This window comes from Garra rufa, chromosome 12, assembly GCF_049309525.1.
Source record: "Garra rufa chromosome 12, GarRuf1.0, whole genome shotgun sequence".
Classification (NCBI taxonomy): Eukaryota; Metazoa; Chordata; class Actinopteri; order Cypriniformes; family Cyprinidae; genus Garra; species Garra rufa.
The window spans coordinates 44090439-44107211 of record NC_133372.1 but is presented as its reverse complement, the minus strand read 5'-3'; the positions used below and the strand labels follow the sequence as shown (position 1 = coordinate 44107211).

The window sequence follows — 16773 nt, the reverse complement described above, 5'->3', positions numbered from 1 at the left end:
ATTCTCCAACAATAATTAGGCGTAGAGGAAGAGACGTTTTGTAGTTAATCTGACACTAACCTCTGGCTGACACCTACAGCTTGATCTGCTGCCAAACAGAGGAGTTAGTAGCTAGTTACGTAGCTACCACAGAACAGGAGCGGACAATGACTTAGCTTATGTTAGCATGAGGCTTCACCTACAACCTGAAGAGAAAACAAGAGAGAAAGAGAAATAGCTGTAGTTTGACACGCTTCTGATTGAAAGCACAATGACTGCGCTGAGTGATCAGCATTCTTGTCGGACAAAAACCTGTTGCGCCACACGCTCCTACTCCCGGCGAGATCATGTTATCATCACCTGTCACTTCTGTGGAACGTTCAAACCAGGTATGATTGAAAACTAATTTGACGTGCTTTCTTTGTTTTGATCCAGGACTCTGGCAAGGCTGTGTCTCTGGGCTTGTGGATGGAGGAGATGATCTTCAACTTGGCTGATTCACGGCTGTTTTTCAATGACCTGGAGGTGAGCAAAAACATCAGAATCAACTAAATCAGCCAAACACTGTTTTTGGGGTTTCAGCATTAAATGCATGTCAGAAAAGAGAGTGATATGGAAGCTTGTTTCCACCATGGGATAAAAAGTAAAACTAAAAAAGGTAATTGTGACTTATCTCAAAATTTATAATTTTTTGTAATCATAATTTGTTCATACATTGCAAGATTTCTACTCAATAGTGACATGTAAACACAGTTCTGAGAAAAAAAGTCTGAACTGACAGATATAAACTTGCAATTTAATATTCAGTTTTTTTAAATAATAAAAAATAAAGTCAAAATTGCAAGATATACATTTTTCTTGAAATTACAGAGTTTCTTTTCTTATAACTTGCAAATGAGAGATAAACTCACAATTCTGAGAAAAAAGTCTGAACTGAAAGATAACTTGCAATTTAACATTATATAAAAAAAAATACATTTAGGGGGACAAAAAGGCAAAATTGCAAGATATAAAATTTTTCTGAATTTCCAGAGTTTATTATTTTTTATGCAAGATAAACTAACAATTCTAAGAAAAAAAGTCTGAACTGAGAGATATAAGCAATAAAATCACAAGATGTAAACTCGCAATTCTGAGAAAAAGGTCTGAACTGCGAAATATAAACTTGCAATTAAATTTTTTTTTTTTTTTAAACAGAATTTAAAAATGTCTGAACTGAAAGATATAAACTTGCAATTTAACTTTTTTTGTTATATTAAAAAAAAAATTACCTCTGAATTCTGAGGGGGAAAAAGTCAAAATTGCAAGCTTTTTCCTGAATTTCCAGAGTTTCTAACTTTTTTTTTTATAACTTGCAAATGTGAGATAAACTCACAATTCTAAGAAAAAAAGTCTGAACTGAGAATATATAAACTTAGTGGTATATTAAAAAAACAATTTTACTCAGAATTCTGAGGGGGGAAAAAGTCAGATTAGCAAAATATAAACTTTTTCCTGAATTTCCAGAGTTTCTAACTTTTTTTTTATAACTTGCAAATGCGAGATAAACTCACAATTCTAAGAAAAAAATCAGTACTGTAAAATAAAAACTTGCAATTTTGAGGGAAAAAAACTAAATTACAAGATGTAAACTCTTTAAAAAAAAAAAAAAAGGTCTGAACTGCGAGATATATATATATATATATATATATATAAAATATATCTTGCAATTTAACTTTTTTTCAAATAAATTATTTTTAAAACAGAATTTAACTCAGAATTCTGAGGGTAAAAAAAAGTCTAAAAAAATTATTTTTTTTCTTAATTTTCAGAGTTTCTAACTTTTTTTATAACTAGCAAATGCGAGATAAACTCACAATTCTGAGAAAAAAGTCAAAATTACAAGACGTAAACTAAATTCTGAGATAAAAGGTCTGAATTGTGAGATATAAACTCATATTTACCTTTTTATTTTATATTTCTTGACAGAAATAAGCTTCCATAATTATGAGACACAATTTAGCACAAATGCTGATGGTCATTCATAAAATAAAATAAAAAATTTGATTAGAGAATGTTGCGATTGTCCAATCAGAATCAAGTATTCCAGAAAGCCATGTAATAATATTCTCTTATTGGCAGGAATCTTCACCTCTAAGATTATCTAGTGGAACACCTGCCAATCATAAAGCTCTATGTATTCCCCACCTCTCATGTCTTCATTTGTTAATTATTTTTGCTAATTTGATGCCGTTTTCAGCTGCCGTTAAGACAGCAGTAGTCCCTGCTGCATTATATACATTTTACCATATTTTAATTACAGTAGTTCCTGCTGGAGGCTTTTCCCCAAAACGTCATATTACTTGCATGAAATCTCCCAGACTAAAATATGAAGAACAAAACATGTGTCCTCATGTTTTTGTGACAGCTGCAGAAATGCAAAATATGCAAAGAAACAGCCAAATCATTCATCATAAAGACTACATATATTTAAAAGTATATTCACTACTTTCAGTGTTTTCAGAATTGTAAGAATTTAATCATTTTATTTCAGCAAGGATGCATTAGATTGATCAAAAGCGACAGTAAAGGCATTTATAATGTCACAAAAGATTTCTATTTTTAAATAAATGCTGTTCTTTGGAATTTTCTATTCATCCAAGAATCCTTACAAATAAAATGCATCACAGTTTCCACAAAAATATTTGGCAGCACATCTGTTTTCACAACTTGAGTAACAAATCAGCATATTAGAATGATTTCTCAAGAATCATGTTACTGGAGACCAGGGGCGTTGCTAGACCCTTTTTACTGGGGCACGTGCCCCAGTAAAAATATGCTGTGCCCCAGTAAAATCTCAAATTTGAGTTATAATTTACGTTGATAATCCCAAAATAAAGACATTATACCTACATGCAACAACTGAATTAACGAGTAATGGGGGCCTGTGCCCCAGTAGAGCTTTAGGTCTAGCAACTCCCCTGCTGGAGACTGGAGTAATGATGCTGAAAATTCAGCTTTGATCACAGGAATAAATTACATTTGAACAAATATTGACATGGAAAACTGTTATTTTAAATAGTAATAATATATGACTGTTTTGACTATTTTTGATCAAACAAATGCAGCCTCGATGAGCAGAAAAGGCTTCTTTCAAAAACTCCAAACAAACTTTTGAATAATAGTGTATAAGGCAAAAGACAGACACATGAGTGGTACTGAATATTTAACATTTATCTAAAAAGTTCATTTAGCTCTGCGTATGCATTAAAGTGTTTGTTGAACAGTCCATGACCTGACAGTATATGCAGAGTCAGTGTGTGAAAGACCTCGGTTTGCCCTCTGCATGAAGAAAGGAGGGATTAGATTCTCTAAAAGCTTTCGAGGAGGTGCTGCAGAAACCCTGACAGCATCTGAGGTCTTAATTAGGGGTGTGTGGCTGCCACTGAAAAGAAAATTTGTCCCGGGGAGGAACAACAGCCCAGGGGTGGAGGGCACACACACCATTATTTCTTGAGCAGGTTTTAATGACGGCCCCCTTCCCTCTTGTTCTGTTTTCCCTGTAATTGCCCTCAAATAGTCCAAAGCATCATTCAGCATTCAAACACTGAGAGTTCAGTCTATTCAAACGTGTCAGCTGGGGAACAGAGAGCTGCCGCAGGCAAAATAACTGCACAGGGGTCAACAGCTTAGAAATATATGTGATTAACGGCCAAACTGGATCATTTAATGCTTTAATCAATCAGAAGAATTCAATTAATGTCTTGTAGAGAGAAGCAGGATAGTTCAAGAGTGAGAAGCTAAATATTGGCAAATTTGTGACTACCTCAATGAGAGTTAAAAGTACAAAACGTAAAAGCAGAGAATTTTTTTTTATTATTATATCATTAGATTTTTTTTTTTTAATAATTGATTTTTGTACAAATAAATTGAGAAAAAATAAATTAATGTTTGGTAGAGAAGGAATCAGAGTAGCAGATAAAATTGGTGATTAATTTTTTTTTTCGAGATTAATATTTTTTTAAAATTAAAGAAATTATTTTAGAGACATTGTTGATTAAGTAAAAGCAAAAATATTTGCTTTTATTTATTTATTTATTTATTTAAACCAAATGCTGGTGCAAATGACTTCTATTTATTTAAAAAAAAAAAAGTTTAGTTCTATTTAAAAATTAAATAGATTCATTAAAATAAATGAAAGCAGCATATATTGTTTAGTAAACATATATATTTTTTTATCTTTTATTGATTTAGTTTTATCATTGCATTTTTTTTTTTATCTTTCACTGATTTTTACCAGAAACGTTGTACTTTATAAGAAAAAGTAAATTAAGGTTTGGTAGAGAAGGTATCTGAGTAGCAGATAAAATTGGTGATTTAAATGTTTTTTTGTTTTGTTTTTTGGACAAATTAATATTTTTAAAAATTAAAGAAATCATTTTTTAACAGCAAAGAGACATTACTGATTATGTAAAAGCAAAAATATTTGCTTTTATTTATTTAAACCAAATGCTGGTCTTTTGAATTTTATTAATCAATAATCCTGAAAAAAAAAAACACACAGTGGAAGTTTAGTTCTATTTAAAAATGAAATAAATTAAAAATAAAAGCAGTGTATATTGTTTAGTATATATATATATATATATATATATATATATATATATATATATTATTTTTCATTGATTTAGTTTTATTATTGCATTTTTTTTTCATCTTTCATTGACTTTACTAGAAACTTTAAAAATTACTTTATAAGAAAAATGTAATTAATATTTGGTAGAGAAGGTATCGGAGTAGTAAAATAGTTACAATGAAACTTTTATTTTTTATTCTAAATAAATGTGTATATTCAGCAAGGACACATTCAATTTTTTAAAAGTGAAAGATATTTGTAATGTTTACAAAAATTCTATTTCAAATACATGCTGTTCTTTTGAACTTTATTAATCTACAATGAAATAAAAAAAACTAGTTCTATGTATATAGTTTAGTAAATATTATATATTTAGTATATACCTTTTTATTGGTTTAGTCTTATTATATTACTTTCTTACAGTTTTATTTCTTTTATTGATTCATGGACTTATCCAAAATCCTGAGGGAGGAGAAAATAAAAAAATAAATAAATGAAAATCTAGTTATAATAACAGTCATTTAAGAAAAATAGAAGTCAGTGGGAGGTTGGCAGAAACATCTTACTTTAAGAAAAATTTAATTAACGTTTGGTAGAGTTTGGTAGAGTTTGGTAGAGAGGTATCTGAGAAGTAAAATAGTTGAAACTTGTTATTGAAAATAGTTTTTTTTTTAATAAATTAATATTTTTATTCAAAATAATTGTATATTTTTATTCAGCAAGTACACATTTGATTCATTAAAAATTATACCAAAGATAATTGTAATGTTTACCAAAAATTCTATTTTTAAATACATGCTGTTCTTTTGAACTTTATTAAAAAAAAAAAAAAAAAATACTATGAAAACCTAGTTCTATTAAAAACAAAAGCAAAAATAAAAGCAGTGTATATTGTTTAGTAAATATTATGTATTTATTTAGTATGTACCTTTTTATTGGTTTAGTCTTATTATATTACTTTCTTACAGTGTTATTATATTTATTTTATTGATTCATGGACTTATCAAAAATCCTGAGGGGGGAAAAAAAAGAGTATAAAATAAATAATGAGAAAATCTAGTTATAATAACAGTCATTTAAGAACAATAGAAGTCAGTGGGAGGTTGGCAAAAACATCTTACTTTTTAGGAAAAATTAAATTAACGTTTGGTAGAGAAGGTATCTGAGTAGTAAAATAGTTGAAACTGGTGATTGAAAATAGTTTATTTTTAATTAAATTAATATTTTTATTCAAAATAAATGTATCTTTTGTATTCAGCAAGGACACATTATTTCAAATACATGCTGTTCTTTTGAACTTTATTAATAAAAAAAAACAACCTACAATGAAAACCTAGTTCTATTAAAAACAAAAGCAAAAATAAAAGCAGTTTATATTGTTTAGTAAATATTATATATTTAGTATATACCTTTTTATTGGTTTAGTCTTATTATATTACTTTCTTACAGTCTTATTATATTTCTTTTATTGATTCATGGACTTATCCAAAATCCTGAGGAAGGAAAAAGAGGAGAAAAAAATAAATAAGAAAATCTAGTTATAATTACAGTCATTTAAGAACAATAGAAGTCAGTGGGAGGTTGGCAAAAACATCTTACTTTTTAAGAAAAATTAAATTAATGTTTGGTAGAGAAGGTATCTGAGTAGTAAAATAGTTGAAACTGGTGATTGAAATGTTTTATTCGAAATAAATGTATCTTTTGTATTCAGCAAGGACACATTATTTCAAATACATGCTGTTCTTTTGAACTTTATTAATAAAAAAAAAACAACCTACAATGAAAACCTAGTTCTATTAAAAATAAAAGCGGTGTATATATTTAGTATATAGCTTTTATATTGGTTTAGTCTTATTATATTACTTTTTTTACAGTCTTATTATTATTGATTCATGGACTTATTAAAAATCCTGGGGGAGGGGGGGAGAAAATAAAAAAATAAATAAAAATTAGAAAATCTAGTTATAATTACAGTAATTCAAGAACAATAGAAGTCAGTGGGAGGTTGGCAACATGATATTATTAGGATAAACATGACGTGTCAGGTTGTGTCTGTGAAAATATGAAAAACAACAGCAGATCATAAATGAGTTTTGTCAGTGCTGAAGGCTGAGTAATTGTTTTGCGAATTTGAATCCAAATTTTGATCAAATTTACATGAGTTGCTATAGCAGCAAGGAGAAGCAAGCTAGATAATGATCTCAAGTAAAGAGCAGATGTTCAGCTTACGCATCGCCCACCGTAATTAGCGTATATTGGCATTCGTACACGCGAACCCAGCCAAGACAAAAGTGTTAATTAACGTCCAATATCAGGTTAAGTTGGTGTTCTGTCTGCCATCGTTCTGATATTTTACCCTCCGGCATTAAAGGCGCCTGGATGTCTTGGGTCGCGCTGGCCTGATTATGCTTTTTTGTTGTTCGTCTTTTTTAATATTTCACTCTCGCTCTCACCATCGTTCCCCGAGGCTCAGCGGCGGGTGAACCTGTCTATACACAGAACATCACTTTACACGGCTGTAACGTATATCCGCCTCATGCGTATCTGCTTTCCTTTCATTTCCCAGGAATGTGACCAAGTTCACATCGATGATGTGGCCTCGGATGACAATGGGCAGGACTTGAGGTAGAGTATGACTTTTCTTCATTTAGCCAATTGAGCAACAATATGAGCATTTCCAATAAAACATATTATGTGCTGTAAAGGGATCCTGTTCTTCATGCCACTGACATCGAGTATTAAACGTTCTTGGTTTTTATCATAGTTTCGAGGCAAGCCCTCGCTCTGCTTCCAGACTTTTATGATGGACATTAATCACACGTTTAAGAGCATGCCTACAGAATTATTAAAAAAATAGCCCTCTGAAAATGAAATTTCTGTCATTATTTACTTGCTCTTTTATTCCAAACCCACATGAATACTCTAAAAATAGCATAAAAACAGTTTATATCATTTATCATTTTATATAATTTATCATTTTAAAATCTCTTGTTTTTTACTGAAAATATATAAAAATTTACTCAATTTCTTTTTTCTTTTTTTTAATTACCATGAACTGATCCTATATATAAAAGCGACAGGAATATTTTTTAAAAGCTCCACAAGTAGAAAAATACTATAAAAATAGTCTGTATGATTTCATAAATGTTTTATTGATTTTTATTGAAAACATATTCCAAATTACTGCATTAGGTTCAATCTATTTATTATTTTTATTTATTTACTGTACTTTTACTTACTCTGTATGAACTGATGCTATATGAAAAAGTGAAAATGTTTTAAAATATATATTATATATATATATATATATATATATATATATATATATATATATTTTTTTTTTTTTTTTTTTTTTTTTTTTTTTACTGAAATTTATTGTATTTTATTTTTCAATGTATCTAATTACTTACTTCGTGTAAACTGTTGCTTTATGAAAGCAAAAGCAGGTTAAAAAAAAGTTTATTTTTACAGAAAATATCTAATTTATTACTCTTATTATGCATTGTTTTTAAAATATCTTATTTATTAATCGTATTCATTATTATTATATTTTATTTATTTTTTCCCATTTACTTTATGTTAAAAAGCAGTAGGAATATATATAAAAAATATATTTAAAATATTATACAAATAAAGCCAAATACAAAAAAAAAAAACGGTCTATGTTAAATTATGTACATTTTTTAAATATATTATTCTACAAAAAAATTAATTGATATTTACTGACAATTTTATTATTATTTTTTTTTTTTTCAATTTCTTTCTTTTATATGGACTGATGCTATATGAAAAAGAAGCTGAAACATATTTTATTAAATGTTCTTTTGTGGAATGACAAGAGTATGAATAAATAATAGCACAATTTTAATTTTTAGGTGAGCTATATCTTTACCATAACGGCATGCTGACATGCTGGCTAATAAACATTATAGTTTCTTATCACAGTCTGTAGGCAGACTCTCACTCTGGATCCAGACATTTTACGATGGACATTAATCAAACTTTTAGGAGTGTGTCAGGAAAAACAGTGTTCGGTGCTGTCGAGCGGATATAAAGCTGACCGTGTGTGTGTCTGTACTTGCAGCACGTATAACTTTGGCACGGACGGCTTCCAGAGCCCAGCAGGTGGAGGCACGCTCTGCTTGGGCTCAGGTGTTCATGGCGGGGTCGACTGGATGAGGAAACTCGCCTTCCGCTATCGCAGAGTCAAAGAGATCTACAACACCTACAAGAACAATGTAGGAGGTGAGAAGAGTACACCGCAGCATTCAACACCCCTGCTTGCACAACCACGAGTACAAGCATAATTAGGGCCAGAAATGACTGGTACACAACGGACAGATCCTGTTCTCAAATCTGATTGGTTGAACCATGTTGGAAACCGTTGTAAAATAGCTGAAGTACACACACCTGTAGCCGCATGTCTGTTGACTTCTGTATTAATGCATCAACTGTAAACACTGTGCAGTTAGACTGAAGAACTACATTAAATATAATATAATATAATAAATAAATTATAGTTTTGCACCAGTAGCAAGATATAACAATATTGCACAAATATTAATATTAATTACAAGCATTTTATTTTATAATTCATATTAATATATTTTATTTATATATGAAATATGTACGCATGTTTAATATTTAATTTCATTTATTTGGTCCTGTGAGATTTATGGTCCTGTGGGATTTTAGAAAAACAAATACAGACAATTAAAAACAAATTCAGGGGAATAGTTGTAAATTGTGATATTCCCATTAAATATGTAACAGGTAAAAATGTAAAAGAAAATAATATTTTTATTTTATTATGGATTTTCTCTTATTTGAAATTAAGTAAAAGATAATTGAAGGTATGGTAAAAGGTTTACGATGCACGTGTAATGTGACCTTCAAATAACAAAAATACAAAATGTTGAATATTTTTCATGTTTTAAATTAAATTAAATTAACATCGGAGCATAAAAGTGGCTGTAGTTAAATTAACTCTTATTAAATATTTAAAACGAAATTGAGAATATAGCAAATTATTATTTTATTTTATTTTTAAATAAATAAATAAATAAATAACAACAAAAAACGAATAAAATAAAATACAAACAAATAAAATAAAATGAAAATGCCTGTAGTTCAATAAATTGTTAATAAACATGATTTTACATTAAAATTAAATTAAATAAATAACAAAACATAACATAAATAAAGTAAAATAAAATGTAAAAATGTATCATGGAACACAAAAGTGCCTCTAGTTGAATAAATTGTTCAATATGATTTAGTATAAAATTAGTTAGAATAAACCAAATGATTTATTGTACATCGTTTTATTGTTGTAGTTATATTATAAAAGCAACAAGTCACTCCATGTGTTGAGTTTTAAGATTTTAAGAGGATTTTGCATACTCCACTTTGCTCTGTGCCAAACAAGCCTGTAAAATCACTGTAATTCATGGCCAGTTGGTGACATTTGGTGTTATTTTTGGATTCTCAGAAACAACATTCAAGAATTAGTTTCATGCATTAAACTTCAGTTTGATGGTCAGTTGATCTTGAATTGGCTTTGTGGATGGTAATCACTGCTGTTATGTTTTGTAGGTTTATTGGGCAGTCCAAAACGGGAAGAGTGGCTTCAGCTGAGGCGGGAAATGGAGGTTTTGACGGATCTGTGGCTGACGCAGGCACTAAAAGCCCTCGCTCTCATCAACTCCAGGTGAGGACAGCACACATACAACAACAACAGTACAGCCGCTCATTGCAAGAATAATCCAGCCTGAATAAACAAGACGCGTGTGTGCCGTAGAGTTCAAGAGCAGAAACTACCTTCTGTGGTAATCAACAGCACGCCACACATACTGAATCTGGAATACTCCTTTAACAATAGACTTACTTTAAGGCAAGTTACAGCAGTTTTGTGTCACTCAAACATAATAGGTTTTGGCAAGAAAAGTGCACTGTCAGCATGAAAGATTGATGACACTGACAGATGATGATTAATAGCACTTGATTTGCCAAAATAGCTCTGTCTCAGCTTTTATTGAACAAAAAAGTGAGTTTTAGCAGAACATCTGACAACTTTTTCTCAGAATTGCATATGTATCTCTCGCAATTTATATCTTGCAACTCACAATCATTTTGGAATTATGAATTTATATTTTCCAATTGAGTTTATATCTTGCAGTTTATACGTTTTTATTTCACAATTATGAGTTTATCTTGCAAATATTTTGCAATTCTGAGTTCATAATTTATAATTCAGTTTATACATTGCAATTAAGAGTTTATATTTTGCAATTATTAGTCTTTTTTGCAATTGCGAATCTATAACTTACAATTTATTTTTGTAATTCTGACTTGATATCTTGCAAATATTTCGCAATTCTGAGTTCGTATTTCATGAGTTTGTTGAATTTGAGTTATTTCACAATTTTGAGTTATTTCACAATTATGAGTTTATATTTCACAATTATGAGTTTTTCCGCAATTCTGAGTTGATATCTTGCATATACAATTCCAAGTTTATAATTTAGAATTATGACTTTTTATCTTGCAATTCTGCAGTTTATTATTTACAATTCTGAGTTTATATTTCACAGCTGACTTTATATCTTGCAATTGAGCTCATATCTTGCAATTATGATTATATATTTCACAATTATGAGTTTATATTTCACAACTGGGTATATATTTTTATATACAGAGAAACTCTGCTAAACTAATTCCAGACCAGATTTTCATTTATAACTGGACTGTTCCTTTAAGAATCATTTTTGTGAACGAGTTTCTTAATATATGTTCCCTCTCACAGACCGAACTGTGTGAATGTGATGGTCACCACCACGCAGCTGATTCCAGCGCTCTCCAAAGTGCTTCTCTATGGTCTTGGAGCAGCTTTTCCTATCGAGAACATCTACAGCGCCACCAAAACAGGTTGGCAGCCACTTCATACTTCATACAAGACTTTTAGACAGTTTTCCTGATCTAGAAACTGAATTGTTAACACTATATATCTTTTATAGGTAAAGAAAGCTGCTTTGAGCGCGTGACTCAGAGGTTCGGCCGGAGAGCCGTGTATGTGGTCGTAGGGGATGGAGTCGAGGAGGAGACGGTCGCCAAGAAGGTATAAAGGAGTTTATTTTTACTGGTATTGTTATGGTTCCATGTCTAGAGAAACATGGTATTACTGTACAATGCCATCTTTTTATTTTCAAAGGCTCACAATTATGATTTTGTATCTCACAATTCTCAGTTTTTATCTCAATTATGAGTTTATTTTTCACAATTCTGTGTTCATATTTCACAGTTGACTTTATATTTCGGAATTGAGTTTATATCTTGCAACTAAGCAAGATATCTCACAATGATGAGTCATTTTCGCAGTTAAGATTCTGTATCTCACAATTCTTTAAAAAAAGAGTTTATTTTTACTGGTATTGTTATGGTTCCATGTCTAGAGAAACATGGTATTAATGTATAATGCCAAGTGAAACTCTTTTGAAGGAAAACAAACAAACAAACAAACAAAAAAACATTACCTATCCTTACACATTTTAAAATATATGATATATATTATAAATAAATTATGCTTTTTGAATTTGTTATATATTTTATATTGTAATTTAATTAGGGGTGGGCATAGATTAATTTTTTTAATCTAGATTAATCTAGATTAAATCTTGGAATTAATCTAGATTAATCTAGATTAAAATGGCTAATTTGAATTCTGCTGAAGGCATTCAGAATATGTGTGCTACCCAAATAATGACTTAAAGTCTTTGAGAATGGATCATAAAGCTCATAAAGCTGTTCTATGATAATTTGTTGATGAAAATAAATTATGTTCAATTAGATGTACTTGTGTTTACTAACTAACTAACAATGAAATTATTTTTTCTACCTATTAGATTGTGTTTTTTAACGTCAACACCTACCCAGCCCATTACATGTTACACCACCGTACTTTTATTTTGACAGGTTGCCATGAAGTTTCTGTGTATACAGTATGATATGATGCTAGTTTTCTCAAATGAAACGGTAAAAGTGACACTCACAGCAGTTTGGGAGATTGAGTTTATTTGTTCATGTGAGATGAAAATGCCAAAAATTACCGGGAGCGTCACGTGTCTCCGCCATGCATACATACTAGGCAAACGGAACATATCAGATTCATATTAAAACGGTCTTTTTGCATTTCAGTTTTCACATACACTAGTCCATATCGCGATTTGAATTAAGTGACAGAGCAACATTTGATTTATGAATCCAAAAAACGACGAATTTACGTGGCATTTCGCTCTATAGTAGATTCTGTTTTCATGAATGGAGGACGACGCGATCCTGTCTGTGTTTTGGTGGAGGAGACTTAAACGCGCGACCATATTCGGTATACATCCGCGTTAAACTATCAAGGTGAAAGTCATCATAGCTTGCGTAGTTTAGACCCAGCTCCTAACCCAAATTTGAGAATAGATTAACGGCGATATTTTTTTTATCGCACGATAAGAGTTTCGCGTTAACGCAGCACGTTAACGCCGATAACGGCCCACCACTAAATTTAATATACATTTAAATATTAGTCAATATTATTACTATTTTTTTATAATAATAATTTATTTTAATAATAATAATACAAATATTTTTAAAATATTAAATGTGATATTTATATTAATTTAAATTTGTTGTAATCCTAGTTTTATTTTAAAATCATTTTTATTAGAGTTAGAATTCATATAATATAAAAATGTAAAATGTTATATTATAATTTAAAAAAGAATATTCAACATTTTCAATATTTTAAATTATAGATTTATTTTGTATTATATTATGGTTTATTTTGAAATATAGTATTTTTATTATAATCATTAAGGTTATAAGAAAAATATGTAAATATATTTTATATTGGAATTTAATATACTTTAATGTTCTTGTAAAAAAAAAATATATTTTTTACATTTTATTATTTATATTAAATTGAATTTGCAATAATTATTTTTTATTTTAAACTTAATCTGTTTTTTGTAATTATCGTAATATTACTATTTATTATTTAAATCTGTTTAATATTATTCACTATTGTTTTTAAAATAATATAAATTTTCAATATTTTAAATTATATATTTATTTTTTATTATATTATGGTTTTTACTTTGAAATATAGAATTTTTATTATAACCGTCATTTAGATTATATACTTTAATGTTCAGTTTTTGTACAAAAAAATAATATTTTGTAATATTGTATTTGCAATAATTATATTTTATTTTTAACTTAATGTTTTTGTAATTATTGTAATATTACAATTCAAATCACATTTTTTTAATATTTAAATCCATTTAAACAAACAAAATCATGTATTAAAGTCCTTATTTCAAAATCTTAATTTTTAAAACACTTTTCAGACAAAAAAAAAAAAAAGCTTTACATGCACACATGTAAACAGAAATGCATGATATGACCTAATAAATGATTACTTTTTCTGTAATATCATCATGACTGACAATTGACTGTCTGATGTCCTGCAGAAAAACATGCCGTTCTGGAGAGTGACGTGTCGGGCGGACCTGGAGGCATTGAGTCATGCACTTGAGCTGGACTACCTCTAGAGGGCAGCATCTGCTCGTCTGCCATCTCCCACCACGCCTCAGACGTGTGCGGTCGACTGGAATCACATGACCCAGCCAAGAACTGCAGGACCAATCAGCAGGGAGCAGCAATTTTACTGGAAAGGTTTGCTTCAAATCAATCCAAGAAAAACACTTGTGTCTCTTTCTCGCGCTCCACCTGAGAGGCTCAGCTCTTTCATTCACTCGCTTTTCTGTACAACAAAGACCCATCAACCATTGCTTCAGAAAGTCTGTGTTCGGAATTACATACCATGACACTACTCATACTATTTCTGCAGAATGCAGTATATATACTGTGCACAGTATGTGTATTTTCTGTTTGTGCAGAAACCCAGTTGACAATGGAGCACAACACATGGGTATCCCAGAATGCAATGCACTTGCCTTGAGTTTTGCATCTCTTTGGACTGGCAAAGAATGAAAACAATTCCAACAAAAACTGGATTCAAAATACAAATTAACTATTTTTATTTCTGAGATGATAACTAGAGGTCATGTGAGAGTAATGCAGCATACTACTGTTTGAAATGTTTATCGTAATGCATAATGTGTACTATTTTTTATATTAGGCAGTGTAAACTGTGCAGTATGCTGTAATGTTAGTGTTGTATTCTGAACATAGCCATTCTGAAACAACCCATTTTAAAGATTAAAGGGGTGTAAAAGATTTATTTAGATTTATTAAAGCAGAAAATCATATGCATTTCCACTGAAAAAAAAAAAAGATTCATAAGTGAAAAGAAAAACTTACAAGATTTGTTATAATTTCATGTAATCAAAACTATTTTTCTTGCAATATCATACCGAATTGATTGAATATTGCACCATACATAAAAAGAATAATCACATAAATGTTAACCGAATTAAAATGCATTAAAATTCACTTGCATTCTATTGTAATAAAACTAAAGCAAAACTAACCCCTCACTTTTTATGAGAGTACTAAGTACTGCAATCCACTTATTTTAATGGAAAACCCCCTGAAGTGATTTAAAGTTGAACTAACCATGAAATTAGCCTTAGTAGTGTCGCAAATTATACTGGGACTAAATGAAATGCCATGATTAACTTATGAATTTGAGCATCCTGTGAGTTTCTGACTTTTTTCTTCCTGTGTCTCTGACATGTTCCTGGATCTTCATGTGGTTTGTTACTGATGTATATTTGTTACGTTGCTGAAGTTGATATACTGTATGTGCCGCTCTGACCTGCATGTGCTCTTCACGACCGCTTCTGTTCGCTATGATTTGTATATAAGGTTTTATTGTTGATTATTTCTGGGCTTATTATAATAGAATAAAGATAAATTAATTTCATTCACAAGTTTCCTTCTTTTTGTGTCTTTTTAAGGGCATACATCTCCGAAAAATAAAATCAAGGCGAAATATTACCCTAAAATCATTGAATCATTTTGAATATGAAAATTATATATTTATTATATAAATGTATTTCTATATTATTTAATTGATCTAAATACTATTTTATCTTAAAATATTAAAAATGTCATTATTACCTTTAAGCATTATAGAGATCAAATAAAATTCTCACATTTTTCATTATATATTCAGTCAAAACTAAATTGATATACATATATGTAAAAAAAAAAAATTGATTCTAAAGAAAAAAGGCTTCATATTTGTCTTGCAAAACATTGTTACCAAATTGTTTCTCTTTTTAATGTAGGGTTAAATATTTTTTAGATATAAAATATATTTTTATTTGTTATCTGTTGTTTTTCTGTGTCCAGGTACATTTTTTTCCATATTATGACTACATGCATGTTAGAGCGCCAACTTGTGTGTAAAAAATAGATACTGTTAGTCCATGGTTAATATTGGGAGAAATCGGTGGATTTACAGTTAAATAGATAAAATACACTTCAAAAAATAAAACTTATAGCAATAAACGCATAATACATGATTATTTCAAGCCTTATTATAACAGAATAAAGATAAATTAATTTTATTCACAAGTTTCCTTATGTCTTTTTAAGGGCATAAATCTCCAAAAAAATGAAAAAATTAAATCAAGCCGAAATATAACCCTAAAATCATTGAAATATTTTGAATTTGAAAATTATATAAAATTATATATTATTTAATTGATATAAATACTATTTCATCTTAAAATATGTTAAAATATCAATACCTTTAGGCAGTATAGAGATAAAATAAAATTCTCACATTTTTCATTATATATTCAGTCAAAACAAAATTTATATAAATGAAAATATATTATATTTCAATTATATATAGTTTATATATAATTTAGGGTACAATGTGCTTAACCTTCCCCATGTTGCAATGTTAAAAAAAAAAGGGGAAAATAAGCTTAATTTTCGTCTTGCAAAACACTGTTCCCTAATTGTTTCTCTTTTCAATGTAAGGTTACATTTTTTTTTTCTGTTATTTGTTATCTGTTGTTTTTCTGTGTCCAGGTACTTTTTCCCCACAGTATGACTACATGCATGTTAGAGAAAAATAATATACTAAATACTAAAAAATAAAATACTGTTAGTCCAGGGTTAATATTGGGAGAAATTGGTGGGTTTACAGTTAAACA

General features: G+C 29.4%; 1 protein-coding gene across 1 annotated transcript in view; it reads left to right on the top strand.

The window, feature by feature from the left end:
* The window catches only part of eya2 (EYA transcriptional coactivator and phosphatase 2), a 43546-nt gene extending 28019 nt beyond the window's left edge, over positions 1–15527 (top strand). Inside the window, exons 8-15 of the mRNA XM_073852611.1 lie at positions 265–368; positions 415–504; positions 7158–7216; positions 8676–8836; positions 10187–10301; positions 11397–11518; positions 11608–11708; positions 14110–15527. Of these exons, the coding sequence (XP_073708712.1) occupies positions 265–368; positions 415–504; positions 7158–7216; positions 8676–8836; positions 10187–10301; positions 11397–11518; positions 11608–11708; positions 14110–14190 (833 nt within the window). The 3' untranslated portion in view covers positions 14191–15527. The remainder of the gene's footprint in view (positions 1–264; positions 369–414; positions 505–7157; positions 7217–8675; positions 8837–10186; positions 10302–11396; positions 11519–11607; positions 11709–14109) is intronic.
* Positions 15528–16773: the final 1246 nt, after the last annotated feature.